Below are 18,123 nucleotides of genomic sequence, written 5' to 3'. Positions count from 1 at the left end.
ATATAACATCATGAATAAAATAAAATGTCATTATATTTCCATATAGAAGGTAAAGGTGCTAAAAAAACTTCACATAAGCATCACCTTGTTTGACCTTGCTACTTCAAAGATAAAACTAGTAGTTTTGTCATCGGTTTTACACAGCGATGTGAGCAGCATATAATTCTGCAGGCTAATGTTGGCACTCTTAAAGGTATTTGCATCTAAGACATTTACGGCACATCCGCAAGACATGCCGTAATTATCTGATAGATGAGGGCCCTATCTCTGGAATTGGCACCTAGGTAAAAAATGGGACCTTGTTGCTCTCATCCTGCTTGAATGGAGTGTTGCACATGCGCAGCTCCCTTCATTCACTTGTATTAGAGATCTTAAAGTAGCAGAGTGCACTTGCTTGATTATCTGGAGAACTCCTATGAAGTTCATGACAACTTCTTGATTTAGATGGGCACAAGATGGGGCATATCTCTTCAGGGGTGAGACTGGCATCTACCAGACTATTATGGTATATTGTGTGGATATGGCCACAAATGACTGAAATAGAAATGTCTCTTTAAACTACACAAAAAATACATATTATATTTTAAATCCTGTTGAAAAAACACATGGGTTGCACATCCAAATATTTTATATTGATCTACTGCAGATAAGATAATTTCTCAAAAATGAACTGGAAGTTCTTAGTTAAATTTTGATCAAAGTGCCTAAGCACACTGGCATGCAGAGAAAGATTTCCAGTTTGTCAAGGAGCGCTTCCGGCTGATTCATTAATTACTCCGAGTATTTCAAGGAATATCCAGAAAAAGGGGGGTGCAGATCTAAGTGCAGAGTTTAAATTATATCAGATAGAAATAAAAAATTCTTCTCACCTTTTTGGTGTCTTGTTGCTCAGCGTATAACCCTGTGTTTGGGTACTGGAGTAATTGTCTGGATCTGCTGGCCTGCAGCTCAAAACAGGTGGATCGAACTACCTTGTAGGAGATTCGACAGAGAATGCAGAAAAGGATTTCCAGTTTGTCAAGGAGCGCTTTCAGATGATTCATTAATTATTCCGAATATTTCAAGGAATATCCAGTTTATTGTTAGCCATAAAAACACAACGCCTTTCAGCTATACATAAAATTAGCCTTCATCGGGTAAGCCTGATGAAGGCTAATTTTATGTAAAGCCGAAACGCGTTGTGTTTTTATGCCTAACAATAAACTGGATATTCCTTGAAATATTTGGAGTAATAATGAATCATCTGGAAGCGCTCCTTGACAAACTGGAAATCCTTTTAAGCACACTGACATGTGACGTCTGTAGTGGAAACCTACTCTATTAAAACATTACTCCAGCGTTTTTATTTATTTCAGCACTGGAGTGGTGCTACTAACATAAGGTCTCTGCATCTGATATTATACTCAACACCCGCTGTCTTCAGCTCTTCCCGTTGCTGCTTCGATCCTACAACGCCATATTGTGACAGCAACTTCTGACTTACTGGAAGACAGAGGTAACAGTCACAATATCTCAGTGTAGGTCTATGAGAGCCAGAACGAGGATGTCATAGACTTACATTGAACCTTTCTTGTTGAAAGCTGAAGATTTTGCCCTTCTCCAGGTCATCCGCGCGGGACTTCTTATCTGTATTCCTACAACGTGGTGAGCTGACTTTTCTTTATTTTTTCACCATTCAAGTCTATGGGTGCTAGTGAAACATCTGACTCCATCCAGATGTCTTCTGAGTATAGTCCGATGTACGTGCACAGAGACAATAGAGAAGATGGATAAATTAAGTTCTCTGCCTTCTCCACACCTGTGATCCGATTCTCTTATATGAGAGAATCAGATCACACTCAGGTGACACTTGGATGAAACTCTGATCTGAGGTTGAGTGTCATTAACATAGAGAATCATCACTCATGTGAATCAGCCCTTAGAAATGCTATCCCTGGAAACTAGTATATTGATTAAAGTCTGTGGTTTTCTACTTTTAAACTTGGTATCATAGGAGAAAAAAGTTGTGAAAGGACAGAAGGACAGTACACTAGTAGATTATATCCAGGCTGAATAATCTCATTACTACGTGATGTTCCCTAAACTAGATGAGACTTTGTGGAGTTCTGTCGAAAAACTGCTCCATCAGTACAACTGCATGTTACAGAATATAGTATATTAAATGAACTCTCTCTCGTTTTAGTGGAAAACATCCAAAACAAATGGAAGTTATGATTTATTTGAAATGTAGTAATTCTGATTACTCTAAAATTACCAACTATACTGAAGCGGCCGGGGTTGTCTTTTGACTCTCTAAATGTTGCTAAGCTACAAAACCCAGGATGCTCATTAGAACAGCATAGCTATTTTCATAAGAAAACTCTGTTTTTCTAAGAATTACTTTCTGTATGCTCAGCCATTAAGATTGATGCAACAATTTCTTTTTCTTCAGAAGTACAAGATTCCCATTGCCAGCCAATAACCCTTAGGTTTTCATTTTCACAAGGAGTCTACAAGGTCGGTTAGACTTTATGAAGTGCTCTCTCCAGCTTCCAATCTTGATGCAATTCCTTCTTATTCATTTTAATCCAAAATGCTCTAGAAACCTCAGGCGCAGCAATTTACTCAGTCTGAGTAGAAGAAGCCTGGAGGTACAAAGCCGGGATGTCTCGGAAACGTGAAGACAAATAGGGTCCCTGTTCTGAGACCTTAGGTTTTAATTCACAGACATAAAGTTAATGTCTCTTCAACTCCTCGTCTGCAAGTTGCAGTTTTAAGGCACAATCTACTGGGAGGAGAAATCAGGTCACAATTGAAAAATGGCATCTTACTGTACCATTTTAGGGTCCACAGTAGACAGTAGGGGGATTACCTGGACCAAATGATGTGATACATACTTCTAGTATGCCTGGTTGCCTACAATTACAGTATGGTATATAGTAGATTGCACAGTCTACTCCAGAGAGATTTGAAAATATTCTTCCTGCACTCCCAACAGCTGAAATATATCTGCCGCTGAAACATCCATCGTTAAATACTTAATGAAGCTACTTTAAAATCTCACAATGAGAAATTGGAACCGCTGCTCCATCTTTAATTTGGCAATCATATGCGTGAATTAACTCTTTCCCAGCAAGAGACAGATTTCTGCCAGGAATGTCATACACCATGTTATGTCTGTGTTGCAACATGTAAAACAAGATACTAAAAAAATAAAACAAAATATCAGTATGGTGTAAAGTAAGAAAAAAATAAGCTTTACAGAAGAAGATGTTCCTGGTGGATTATCACTACCATGAAAGGTCCCTGTGATACTTCATGTTATAAATTCCGCTTACATCGGGGAATAGTGTTTTAGCATTTTAATCAGCGCTCATGCTCTATCATTTCTCCTTATGTTTTTGCGGATTTCTTTTAAGTTGAAAAAATGTATTTTTAATTTATTTTCTTAAAAGATTACAGACGGAAAAGTAAAATCTGAAGTGTAACGTGACTGCTAAAGACCCAAAGATCTCCGGCCGGAGAATCTGAAGTAGATCAGCTCAAGCAACTGTAGGGTTAATAATTATAGAGTCAAGGATATTACGGTGGAAAAAAGATTTTGGGTGCGGGATAGGCCCGCCATGCTGTGCGTGCACTTACCAGGGAGTTGCTGGTGGGAATACGTGTTGTATTTAGCCCGGCCAGGGAGGGGAGGGTCTGGGACATCCAGTTAGAGATCATTGCCATAGTGCTGAGGAGAGCACCAAGTGTAAGAAGCGGAGAGTCCATCCTGGGAAAGCTGAGTTTTCATAGTGACTGATCAGCACCAGAGATGGAAAGAAAAGGGAGGAGTAGCTGCAGAGAGCCACAAACAGCGTCCAACAGGAGAGGGATTCTGCACTCTCCTTGGAAGCTCAGAACTGATTCCTTCTGCAATTTGTCAAAATCTTCACACTCTGAAATGCTTCCGAACAACGTTACCCAACGTTAGACTGTGACACATATTCAACATTGCATAAGATTTGCACTTACCAAAACGACAGTAATGCAACCGAACACACCAATAAAGCCACACATCAATCACAGAGCCGCTATACTTTAGTAAGCAGGAGCTTGTCCAAAAATTATATACAAATCCAAAAATCAGCAAATAAAATAGTCCTCCGAGATAAAAACAAAAAGTAGTACAAATGATGAGTACTTCAATTCACAGCAATGACAATCATATAAAAATTATGAGTACTTCAATTCACGGCAAAGTGAAGGTACACAAATATAAGTGTAGGGCAGGGGTAATTTCACGCTCTACAGCAAAACTTCACACAGGTAAAGTGCATAGTGTTGAGTGCAGAAAAGTAAAGAAAACTTTATCTATACTTAACATATAAAAAATATCATAATCGTAACATTGTACCTGCACAGACAGTTGTTAAAATGTGTAAAAGTAGATTTTTAGATAATTTTAATAATGAACTGTGAGTGGAGAGTAATAACTACCATGCTCCGGAGCCAACGTTCGTTTTGCCTCATACAGTTTTTCTGAATAAAGTTCACTAGAGAAGCAGAAATATTATTTCAGTGAACATAGGTTATATGAGGGCTCCTTTTTTCTTTATTTCACTGGGCCATTCTTAGGCTAGGGTCACACGAGCGTATATTCTCTCATCCGAGAAAATCAGTCCGATTATGCTAATCAAACTCTAATCATGAGGCGAAGATTCTCGATTCTGTCAGTTCTTGAAAATTGGACTGTAGTCATATGTCATCCGAATGCAGTTCGATGTTTTCCACACACTCATTCACTTGCTTAGGTGAGTGCAATCTGAATGTAAGGTCATGCTGCGATTTTTTTCCTTGCACCGACTCGATCCGAAGAAAAAAATTGGACATGTACACAGCCCCATAGAATAACATTGGTCCCAGTGATATAATGTTTTGCTGGATCGCACTTAGACCAACAAGACCATGTGCATGAGCCTTTAAATTGGGTTCCCTGAGGTTCTGTAACTGAACATAAAACATTGGTGCCAACCACTAACCCGTGCTAAAGACTGAGCTGCCATGCCGATATACTATCCCATCTTAATGAACATTTCCTTTCACTGACTACACCCATATATTTATAGGAGGGGGGAGTATCAAGGCATTTTTCACCAATATTTCATCTTCAAAAAACCATAAACATTTTAGCACACAATATTTGTGCCAAAATTGCAAATTGTTTCCTTGTTCTCGCTACTTTTTAAAAATGTCAAGGATAGTGGTCACGGCCTGCTATGCAAATTAGGTTTAAGTGGAATTGAATTTATCAATTGTGAATATCAAAAAAGTCACAAAAAAGTAGCAATTCTCACTCCAGTAGGAGGATGGAGTAAAACGTGGGGCAGTTTCAGGTAGAAGTGTTATATCTAAAGATGCAGCAAATTTGATGAAACATCACCCACCATTTTGCTAAATGAAGCCTTAAATAATAGCACAAGCGCAACTAATGTCAAAAATGTATCTTAGGATAATGTTTCACCATTGTATATCATGAGGAATTGGATCACTAATGGAGGAATTTATCATAGAAGAATTTTTGCAGTTACTAGTGTTGGTTACTGTGTTTCCTTTATTTGGCACATTTATCAACGTGTCTCACAAGGTTTGAACAAATGTCGTGTATCCATAAATATAACACTTCTGTCGAGAGGTGATTCTCTAATTTTTACTCCATTCCATTACCGGAAGAAGAATTACGACTTTTTTTTTCAACTTTTTTCAGAGTCGCAGTTTGCAAATTTGGGTTGGACATGTTTTATTCACAGCTTAGAACATCTACTTTTCTGCACAAGAATATGGAATGCATAAGATCATTGCAAAACTAGCAACTTTTTGTTGTAAAAATATGGAGCTAAACCTTTCAAAGTCATCCAAGTATAGCAGAAAGTTAACTTTAAATTACGCAAAGAATACACTTTATTCACATAAAAATGCATATTTCATAGCTTTCCAAGTTCTTATGAGAAACATATAGAGAAAAATTTTGGAGAAATGCCATTCCTTAATCCCGCTGTGCTTAAAACTTCAATGACAGTAAAAAACGGAAGGAAGATGCGACAAAGCAAAGTGCTGTAATAGTAGGCATATTTCTATCTCACTTTCAATTGAAAAAAATAAACTGAAAATATTCATCCTAAATGATACATTTGCATCTGACTTGAAATCACATAGTTTTTCTAGTTTAAGCCGAATAGAGCCATCCATTGTTACTAAAGGAATTTTGTTAGCACAAAATGGCCGGTCAAACCAAGCACTGCAGCTTGTAGGAGACAAAGCCCTGATAAAAGTGTCCTTTTAGTGTCTAAATGCATTGCTTTGATAGAAATATTTTTTTTCTCACATAAGGTATTGAGACACTTGGTGTATTTTTGGAGTGGCCGAGCAGTTCCATGTGTCAGGCTGACTCTGTGAAGTGGACTCAATAAGCCCAGGTTCAGGTGGGTATACAGTCCCTGGACATCGGTGCAGCTGCAAAAAGTCGATGTGGAGCACGACAGAGGGCTGCAGACCGAGGTGAAGGGAGCAGAGACCGTGATACCTGGGATAGGTGTCTAACATCATGTACCTTCAGAACTACTTGTTTTCTTCTATCTCTGCACCCTTTTTCTTGATTGACAGCCCATGAATTATAGGAGCCAGAGGAAGGTTTAGATAAATGGAAATCAAGTAAGTCGGAAGGTGCACTGATCTGTTTGGCCATGTCCAGGTTGAAGTGAAGATTTAATTGGCATATTCGAATAAAGAACAATTTCTGGCAAATGTAGCAATGGACTAAGAGACCGATTCATCATTTGCTGTTTTTTCTATTTTTAAGTCACCTTTCCTCTTTTATCCTGTGGTATTTGCTGATGTTTATTGCCCAAAATTCATCAAAATGGCAAGTGGTTCATAAATTTTGCCCGAAGTCAAAAATGGTCTAATTTTCTGTCTTCAACAATTTCTGTGACTTTTAAAGGAAAAAGTCGCACCTTTTTCATAATATCACAAAAATTACTCAACACTTACTGATGTAAATAAAATCACTCCGGGAAGGCGAGGGACTGGAGAACATTTGTGAAAAATTTTGTGACTTTTTGAAAAGTCGCAAATGATGAATCAGGTGAACATATCTGGAAACCTTAATGTTTGATGCAGAAAGTAACCCGCAAAAAAAATAAAAAACAACAAAAAACAGGCGTAAATGCAATAATAAATCGAGGGGCCCCTTTAGTTTTTTTTTAAGTAGGACTATGCGCCCTAAAAAGTATTGTGTGTGGTTTTAACAGTCACTTGCTGCTGACAGACTCTCTTTAAACAGTTAAAAATAGACCAATGCAGAAATATAACATTCCCTTCTCTCCAGGATACGACTGGACAAAAAATAAAAAGCTTAAATCCATAAATCTATCTAAAATCATTACTACAAAAATATCATTAGTTCAAGGAAAACCATTAGTAAGTGATTCACTGAGGATCTCATTATACTAACAGTACTGAAGCCTGAAGTTGATATATGCATTTTATACCTATAGTTTCCAGGACCTAATTTACATCTATAAAGTAATTTAACCATTGATGCTTAGTATTTTTAACTATTCTGTGGGCAGAGGGATGGTCACCTCGCATGGTGTTCTTCCTCAACTACAGGGGGCAGCATTTTGGACCATAAGCTACTTTTGATGACTTGTGTGAACAGAGTTCCATAGAGAAGCTGAAATGTTCGTTCTGTGAATATACGCTATATACTATTTCAGGCATCATGAGTGCTCCCTCTACAACTTTATTTAGTTTTATCAATTAGTTTCTCTTTAAGGGAATTTGTCAGCAGGCTTTTGCTATATAATCTGAGATCAGAACAATGTAAGGGCAAAGACCCTGATTCCAGCGATGTGTCACTTACTCAGCTGTGTGTTGCTATGTCAATAAAATCAGTGTTTTATCAGCAGGTGTTACAGGACTAGATATCTTGTGCCTCCTAGTCAACTGCTCTGGGTAGCCCCACCCCCACCAATGATCAGCAGATTTCTGTCAATGAACACAGAGAGCTGCCAATCAGTGGCGTGGACAGGGTTATACAAAGCTCAGGAGCCTGAGCACTGATAGATCTACAGCATATAAAACAGGGATTGCATCAAAATGAAAGCATGAGGACCAGCAAGAGAAACTTCAATTGGTGTTTTTCAGAAGTGTGAAGAGACCCTTTGTTATATAAGGCTGTGCTGTTCCGCTATCTTTTTCAGGGCTTACAAATATCACTATTACATACATATAATGTCTTATTTGCATTGTTATGCTTGTTGAACTGTGTATTATTGTCCTTTGCTGCCATCTACTGGCCATTGTTAAATGTTCTCATGTGTTGCTGATCTAATCTCCCATCATACCCCTCTCTGTAACGCCTCCTATCTTTTTTCTCATATCTGTTCTTTCTGGTCTGTGTCCTCTTGGCAGAAGCATACATCAGGGCTGGAGAGAAGATTCTCCTGTTACTTCTATCCTCCAACCTCCTTACTATACTTCATCGTCAACTCTTCATCTTCCATGAAATGTCAACTTCATAATTTTTCAAGGTACTGTGAATAATCTACCTAAAATTTTGTCCACTGCATCATCCTTCCTGGATCCTCCACATGCAGTTGGTCAGGCTAAGGAGGAGGGGATAGCGAGTAACCTATCTACCATTGCTTGTACATATCTAACCTATGTACAGTACATTGGTGGCAGAATAAAGGATATGCAATGTTATGTATCCTACGGAATATTTGCATCAGTTCTTTTACCTCTGTGGTGAACAGAAATATTCCTTTTATTCGATAACCTTAAAAATGTAATAATTATTAATTTAGAGGCAGAAATACGAGTTATAACAGAAAAAACAAATATAAACGTTTATATGGTTTTCTATGTTCATATGATAATCCAGAACATTTGATAAGCTGACACCTATCCTGCCCCATTCATGTCAGATTCTACAAGTTTACTTCACTTTGAATTCTTCACTTTGAATTAGGAATTAAAAGAGAAAACGAAGATTCCAGCAGCAGGCAGATTCAGTAAATTCTAATGTTTATCAGATCATAAAATCCATAGAACCTTACCCACCACCACCTATAATATCAAAAAGTTTGGCAGAAGTGTTTCGAATATATGTCCTTAGTGATTGCGCTCAGTGACTTGTATAAACGGCATAATTAAAAAGAGAGAAAAACTGCCTTCGACACCCCTTAGGCTATGTTCACACACAGGGCTGCCATCAGGGCATTACTGCCCTTACTGCTGTATGGGGCCCAGTGAGCAGCAGTACACAGAGGGGCCTGAAAGGTGCAGGGCTCCGCTTCTGCTCACCGGGCATTAAAGTGGTACGCGCTGCGGCACACACGTCAGCGCTGGGGCCCGGGAGCTTTCTCGGAGCTGTGCACGGCCGTATAACTTTGACGGTTGTGTAGCTCCCGCTCCCGTCTGCCTTCTTCTGTGTACTTCCTGTCAGGTGATGGCGGCGTATATGCGATGATGTCATTATGTATCATGTAGATGCCGACATGTACCGGCCTCTGTAAGTAAAGCTGCGCTGCTGGGGACCGTCTGTCAGGTAAGTATAAACAACGTTTTTGTTTTCTTTATAAAATGAATTAAATGGGTGAGGGGAGGAGAAGGGGGAACTGCACATGATGATATGGGGGTTAAAGGGAACTGCACATGATGAAATGAGTTAAAGGGGACTGCACATGATTAAATGGGGGTTAAAGGGGACTGCACATGATGAAGTGGGGGGTTAAAGGGGACTGCACATGATGAAGTGGGGGGTTAAAGGGGACTGCACATGATGAAGTGGGGGGGTTAAAAGGGTCTGCACGTGATGAAGTGGGAGGGAAGGGGACTGCACATGATGAAATGAGTTAAAGGGGACTGCACATGATAAAATGGGGGTTAAAGGGGACTGCACATGATGAAGTGGGGGGTTAAAGGATACGGCACATGATGAAGTGGGGGGTTAAAGGGGACTACACATGATGAAGTGGGGGGTTAAAAGGGTCTGCACGTGATGAAGTGGGAGGGAGGGGGACTGCACGTGATGAAGTGGGAGGAAAGGGGACTGCACATGATGAAGAGGTAGGGGACTGCACATGAGGTGGGGGAAGGGGACTGCACATGATGAAGTGAGAAAGAAGGGGATTGCACATAATGAAGTGTGGGAGAGGGGATGGGAGACTGCAAATGATTGAGAGTGAAGGATGGGGGACAGCAATTGAATTAAAGGTGGGGAGAGCAAATGATTATCGAGGGGAGAGCAAATAATGAATTTTTTTGAGGGTGGAGGAGTAAATTATTTATTGAATGTGGGGGGAGAGCTGTTGATAATAGAGAGTGGAAGAGAGAGAATACATGACAATGAATTGGGGCAGAAGGGGCGTGTAAACATGAAGGGAGCGGGCGGTACATAGTGGGGGCGTTGAGTAGGCAGTGACTGATAAGGAATTGGGGGAAGAGTACAGGTGTCAATTAATTTATATATTTATTAGGTGGGCAAAGTGGCAATGTATAGTTAGTTGGGACACAGTGGTGGATTATAATTTATATTTTGTGACAAAACAGACACGTCACTCCGAAGCTTTTGATGTGGGGTGCACAGCTAAGGATACCAGTCCCAATACAATATGAAGTAAGAAAACCGGCACTCCCAAATGCAGAAAAAAGAAGATTTGTTTTATTCACAGCTCAATAATCCACACGGTGTACATTCTATTTGTAACGTTTTGGTCACTATTATGGACCTTCTTCAGACTGATTGCAATGTAACAAAAAAGAAACACAAAAACAAAAAAATGAACATACATAAGAAATATAACATGTTATAACATACAGCTGGTGTCACAACGACGCATGCGGCGGCATCCGCATACTGCGGCACGGCCTGCGTACCCAATGTTAACGATAGGGTACGCAGGCTGCATGAGGCCGCATGCAGAAATAGGTGGAGCTAACTGGAGAAGGCGCGGTGGGGGGCAGGGCCTCACGGAGGAAAATTCTCCTTCTACGTGCTGTGACTGTCACACAGCCGTGACACATGCAGCTGTGGTGCTGAACAGCTGATCAGAAGGAGCGATCTAGGTATCCAGGTTCTCACGGTAGCTTGCTCGGAAAGCGCTATAGCTTGCCAAATAAGGGAACCGAAGATATTTGCTCATCTCTAGTCAGGAGCAGCTGTGAGACAGAGCATGTCTTTAACCAGCATACAAAGAGATGTTAGCCTATTCAGTGCCAAAGGAAACTAAATCCTTTTAATATGAGGGTCAAAACACACAGGCTAAATGGATGACCTGTGATTCACAATACGTAATGATCGCCTAACCTCAGATCTCACAGGAGGATGTGAAACACTTGTGATAGCGCTGCTGGGCTTGCTCTGCATGCTATCTGGCCATGTTTGGTCAGTAACTTCATCATCAACCACCTTGTTTTCTAGTTTCTCTCTGGTCCTCTTCCTGACTTGTCTTAAAATAACTTTTGGCAACTGTGTCTCATCATCCACCTCTTCAGACAGTAATTGCCATTCACCACCATCAGCTTCTTTTGATCATGGCTGCTCAAATATTTGGGCATCACTGCACACAATCTCCTCATGTCCCTTTTGAAATGCGCATGATGAGAGGCCAGAAGAAGCCATAAATGGAAAAGTAAAGTGCTCCTCGAAGTGTCTAAGTATTGGGTTACTTGTTTCCTGGGATTTGACATGGTGGGAAGAAGGATGATCGGGTGAGGATTATTTAGTACAAAATCTTAGCTAGTGAGACTGGAGCATGTGGAAGAGAGGGTTGTGCTGGGAAACACACCGGAAGCATTATCTGCCATCCAACCCTTAACCTGCTCATACTTTTATGGCTTTAACAGTGGTGTCTCGTGCACCCCTGAAAAGTGGGACAAGAATCTAGATCTAGTGGATGACCATGTTTGTTGTGCTCCTGCAGTAGGCACAGTTTCCCGTGGACCACCGCCATAGCCTCTGCATGCACCATCAGCAGCATGTCCACTTCCCTATCCCTTACTGTATGCATTGTGTATTTTAAATTATCTATACAGCTAAAAGTGGTATTATTAGGGAATAGAGTCTATTTAAATTGTCATTGAAAGGAATTTTGCTTGATCATAGCAGCACCAAGGTCTGTAATGCAATCAACCATGAGAAGATGCATGTAATACGCTACCTTTACTCCATCTTTAGTGATTTGCAGCTAAGAGCAGTATTATTATGGAATAAAACCTATTCAAATCGTCACTGAAAGAAATTTTGCTGGTGGCAGCAGCAAGGTCTGTAACACAATCAACGCTGAGTAGATGCCTTTAATACACTATCCCTACTCTGCCAGCTAAACCTAAATGAATTGCACATAATAGCAGTTTTATTATAGAATTTAAACTATTTAAATTGTCAAGGAAAGGAATTTTGCTTTGTAAGTGGCAACATTCTGGTCTGTAACACAATCAACCCTGAGTAGATGCTTGTAATACATTATCCCTACTCCATACCTGAACCTAAATGAATTGCAAATAGGAACAGTATTTTTAGAGAATAGAAGCTGTTTAAATTGTCACCGAAAGGAATGTTGCTTGTACTTGGCAACACCAAAGTCTGTTATGCAATCAGCCTAGGGTAGATACCTGTAATACGCTATCCCTACTCTGCCTGCTGACCCTCAATGAATTGCGGATAAGATCATTATTATTAGAGAATATAATCTATTTAAATTGTCACTGAAAGGTATTTTGCTTGTACGTGGCAGTACCAAGGTGTGTAATGCAATCAACCCTGACCCTGAGTAGATGCCTGTAATACGCTATCCATACTACGCCAGCTAACCCTAAATGGATTGCAAATAAGCACAGCATTAATAGAGAAAATAATCTGTTGAAATTGAATTTTGCTTGTATGTGGCAACACCAAGGAGTGTAATGCAATCAACTCTCCTCTAAGTGCATCTAACACACTATTCCTACTCCAGCAGATAATCGTACCGTAATTGCAGCTAAGAGCGTATTATAGAATAGAATTTATTTGAATTAGCCCTAAAAAGAGCTGTTAGATTAAAGTTGCACCAACAGGTATTGAAATGCTATATAACACACTGTCCCTTCTGCAGCAATGACTCTTCCTACACTTTTTCCAGGTACATGTGCCCAAGATGGCATCACCAGGTCTTAGATAATAATAATAATAAAAAATGTTATTTCTATCGCGCTGACATATTCCGCAGCATTTTACATTTCAGAGGGGACTTGTACAGACAATAGACATTACAGCATAACAATAATCACATAGATCATAACAGATACCAAGAGGAATGAGGACCCTGCTCGCAAGCTTACAGTCTATGAGGAAAAAAGGGAGACACGAAAGGTGGGTGGTAACAGTTGTCCTGATTGTATGGATCAGCCATAATGTTAAGTGTGTATCAGTACAGACACAGAGGGCTAATGGATGCATAAAGCATGTGGTAACATGATGCGGGGAACCTGGTTATGGTAAAAACTTTTGGCTGTGCCACATAGGGATAGAATAGGTTAATGTGTTGAGGCGGTAGACCAATCTGAATAAATGAGTTTTCAGGGCAAGCTTAAAATTGTGGGGATTGGGGACTAATCGTATTGACCTGGGAAGTGCATTCCAAAGAATTGGCGCAGCACGAGTATAGATAAACCTGATCATGCCATGCGGCCTGCCAATCGCAAAAATAATGCCAATAGCCAACATGGCTACGGCATTAACCGTGATTGGCATGCAATATCCACATGTTTAGTGACTGAAAATCAGGTGCCATACATGTGGGGCATGAAATTGAGCATGGTGCCCGAGTACCTGGATGATACTTGATTTAATGCTGAGTGTCTCCAGCCACCAGCATGCTGGATCGAGTCCTGAGCAGTGCCGAGCACACTTGCCCATCACAAATAATTCCAGTTTTTATCCTCGATCCAAGTGCATGAGCAGCTTATGCATTGCAAATATATAGTCTGATTATTGTAGACAGTCACAATTTAGGGCTTTAAACAATAAATTCTGTATACGTTGTGTGCACAGAAAGAAAAAATAATATAAAAAAACATTCCAGGGAAAGGTTTAGTATGGGACAAAGCTATAGATTTATAAATGTATTGGGAATGCATATACCAGTAAATTCCCTAAGGGAGCTGTGATGAAGGATTGACAACTACCCAGAAATTTCTGGAAATATCATAAAAATAGGCGACTCTTTCTACTGTCCAAAAATGAAAAAATAAATGTATCCTAATTTTTTTAGTGTAGTGGAGCTTGAGCAGGTCAGGGCGAATCTAATTATCATCATTATACAGATCACAGTAAATTTTTGCAATAGGTTTATATCAAAAGACATGAATTACTTCCTTCTAATTTTTATCATTTATTACAGTTTTACAATTGTCTGTAAAAATATTATCTCTGTACATGATTTTTGGATAAGTTGTCCATAAAACAGAAGAATCAGTCTTATTTCGATCACAACCGAATTGACCACTTTTAAAATAAGAAGCGAATATAATTGCCATTACATGGAATTATTAATACGTGTAAAATTACCTGGCATATATTAAATCTTATTGAGTCATACAAGAATACTATAGTTTCACTTTTCTGAAAGCTAAGTGATGTGATACCAGAAGGAAACCATTTCTAGACCCAGCAAAAAATATGGCTGTATAAATCCTCTCTTTTATGGGAGTTCTATAAAAATCAAACGCACTGGTTTTCTTTGGATCATATCAGTGCTGAACGCCTGGCTTCAGGTTAGCAGTGTCGGATTTTATGTACTTTAATAAAAGTTATATTTTAGAAATGACTGTTTTTCAGTATGGCTGATCCCAGCTGTGATGTGCTATTAAAAGGGCAGTAATATTTTATTATTACTAAAATGATCTTACTTTATGTTAATTCATGGCTGTCAGCTGTTAGAAGCGTTCTAACATTCCAATCAAAGACTTAATGCTTATTATTGCATATCTATCTATCCAGTAGAAAAAATTGGAGGCAGTACACCAACTTTTATAGATGAAAACAGTGCTATTTAATAGCCCATAATGGCAATGTTTCAGTTCAAAAATAAGAACTTTTCTCATTTCTCAGGTTTGAGAAAGGTTCTTATTTTTTTTAACCAAAACATTGCCATTATAAGCTATTAAATTGCACTTTTTTCATCATTACATTATCTATCCTTCTATCCATCCTTATATCTATATATGGGAGAGATAGCACTCCAAACATAGCAAAAAAATTGAAAAAAATTAAATCTATGCCAAGGTATGCAGCGTTTCGGCTCAAGGTGTGAGCCATTTTCAAGACCCTCAGAAAGGCTCACACCATGAGCCGAAACTTTGTGTACCGAATTTTTTTTCACGCTTTTTTTTCCTACATTTGGAGTGTGATTTCTCTTTATATGACATTTTATGATTATTCATTTGCCAGTGGATTTGGAGGACCACACCCATATTTTGGAAGACTGATGCCATTACATTCCTTTTTTTATCTATCTACAGATTTTTGATTACATGTTTAGACTGTTAACTGGTTCATGCAGCAACAGGAACACCCGATTCTTACACTATGGCTGGTCCAAACAATAAAAGCAATTGTTACCATCCACCTTTCGTGTGTCCCTTTTCCTCATAGATTGTAAGCTTGCGAGCAGGGCCCTCATTCCTCTTGGTATCTGTTTTGATCTACGTGTTTATTGGTATGCTGTAATGTCTGTTGTCTGTAGAAGTCCCCTCTATAATGTAAAGTGCTGCGGAATATGTTGGCGCTATAGAAATAAAATTATTATTATGAATTATTATTATAAAGAGAGAAATTTCCCAGTAGTCTCCCACCCTTTTGGCCCTTCAAAACCATTTCCATACAGCTCTTCACAGGCATTCCAGATAGCAAAATGCATGATGAAATTTAACGGGTACCTCCAACAATGTAATAAGGTTTAATATTCAGAAGAGGTGATTATACAGAATATGTTGCTATATGTCACGGCTTTGTTCCCTTTCGGAAAGAACTCAGATGCCTCAATAAGGTGCATCTACCACTGATTTTTACATGTGTAGGGATAGCACAATAGGTGGCTGCCAGACATTATCTTTGTGGCTATCTGTCCACCACTCATTATGATTCCACTGTGTGCAGCTTTTCCTGTGGGACCAAAACAATAATGGTCCAATACAAGAATGATAAAACTAAGGCCAAACAACGTTTACAATGACTGCTTTAACCGACATACAAAAGCACTTCCCACCATAGTGATCGGTGGAGAAGAAACACAAAGTCATCATTGTAATATTTTTTCCTACATTTGTTGACCAAAAGGAAGGCAAAACTTTAATCCGAGTTAGTTGGTAATTGCTTTATAGTAATTGGAAAAATTCCTTGCTTATTCTATTATCAAAATTAGATTACACCCTTACATTACAACTTTGGTAGCCTTGTGAGACTGTCACAGTAAATCACACTTGCTTTTTTATGCTGACATTGGTGAATGGGAAGCATTGTGCCAATCTCCTCAAATATCATTTTTTCCCCTTTCGTAGTGAAATTAAACAACAAAAATACTCTTCAAGGTGTTGTCCCCTGAAGACATATATCAAGTAAACTCAAAAGAGATTATATCTGTATAATCGTTGGGAGTCCAGTTGTTGATCCTGAGAACAGAGGGCCCTTGTTTGAATAAAGATTTACTGAGCATGTGCAATAACTGATGCATTCACTTCCCATTGACAGTTAAAGGACATGGCCGCACATGCTCAGTGACACCTCTTTCATACAGATGACTTCAAGAGGTGGGAATCCCAGGAGTTTATAGGTCTATGGTGTCCACACAAACTCATTTGGTTGTTGGGAGGCCTATGTCACCGGCCTATGTCACAGATCTTCAATAATAACAGATTCTACTCAAAACATGGAGGGATTATAATACATTTACAAAGCAAAGACCACCCGAGTAGTGATGAGTGAGCATGCTTGGTTAAGGTGTTATGACTAAATAGAGACAAAACGAGAATGGATGGCAGGCAAAAAATAAGGATAAAAACCAAATCCTTTATTAATGATAATAATAAAAATTGAATAAGGCACACTACTTAAAAGAGGAGATCATAGAGATAATGGAAGTGGAAATGTATACATACATAAGTACAGTAAAATGGCTATAACAAAATTAGTTCAAAATATACTTATGGACCATGCAATTACCTATGTGGGTTAAGGTAAAGGTATTTGTAGAAGAAAAATAGAGTACACAAGCCAAAATAATAAAATATAGCCTGTAGAGTGATAAATAACTCTGCAACTAAAAGGTAAAGACAAAGTCATATACCCATCCTTGGGAAAACACACCCGATACACGTTTCGCTGAGGCTTCATCTGGGTGTGTTTCCTCAGTATGATACACTGAGCAACACATTTTCTGTTCTTTAGGGTTTTCTTAAAAATTGCATAGTCCATACACATATTTTGCACTAATATTGCTATAGCCATTTTTACTGTACCTATGTATCTGTACATATTCCTTGTCAGTTATGTCGATGATCTCCCTCTCTTTTAAGGATAGTGCCTTGTTTTTATTACTATAATTAATAAATGATATGCTTTTGTATTCTTATTTTCTGTCTGCCATCCATTCTTGTTTTGGTTCTATTCAATACTTGATGGGAGATAAATGGTTTTGCACTGCAAATATTAAGTCTAGTGTGGCAATATAAACTATATTTGATATAATGTCTGGGTTTATCTCTTTTGGGCATAGGGAAAACAATATTCCAGTTAGGTATAGATGAAGAATTGTGGACTTGACACTGGAGGTGTTGTAAAAAGTGAATATTCTGTTCAAGCTCTTCCATGGGAAACCATGGTCTGCTCTGTAGGGTTATACTAGTGATTTTCTTAAGATTCCTGCTTCAACATAAAGAATTGTGTGGCAGATCATGCTTTTATTGCCATTAAAAATAATAGAATCTTCGACAGGACCCCTGATGGTATGTCAATAGCAACTGGGAATTTACTGTAGCCTAAATCTTAGGTTGGTAGGTTGGTAGACCTCTTGCAGTTATGTGACTCCGGTAATGCCTGAGTGACTTCTTTTATAGAAGGGT

The 18,123-nt window shown here is 38.9% G+C and overlaps 1 protein-coding gene across 2 annotated transcripts in view; it reads right to left on the bottom strand.

Annotated features, from left to right (window-relative positions):
- Positions 1-18,123, bottom strand: part of OLFM3 (olfactomedin 3) — a 345,834-nt gene that overhangs the window by 184,261 nt on the left and 143,450 nt on the right. The window contains exon 1 of one of the 2 annotated variants that reach the window (XM_073571714.1): positions 3,622-3,809. The exons of the other annotated variant lie outside the window; for it this stretch is intronic. Coding sequence (XP_073427815.1) covers positions 3,622-3,750 — 129 coding nt within the window. The 5' untranslated portion in view covers positions 3,751-3,809. Of the gene's footprint in view, positions 1-3,621; positions 3,810-18,123 lie in introns of those variants that run through there. 2 annotated transcript variants of the gene reach the window in all.

Source organism: Dendrobates tinctorius, unplaced genomic scaffold (assembly GCF_039654945.1).
Source record: "Dendrobates tinctorius isolate UK_male_01 unplaced genomic scaffold, ASM3965494v1 ptg000029l, whole genome shotgun sequence".
NCBI lineage: Eukaryota > Metazoa > Chordata > Amphibia > Anura > Dendrobatidae > Dendrobates > Dendrobates tinctorius.
This window is presented reverse-complemented; position numbering and strand designations above follow the sequence as displayed.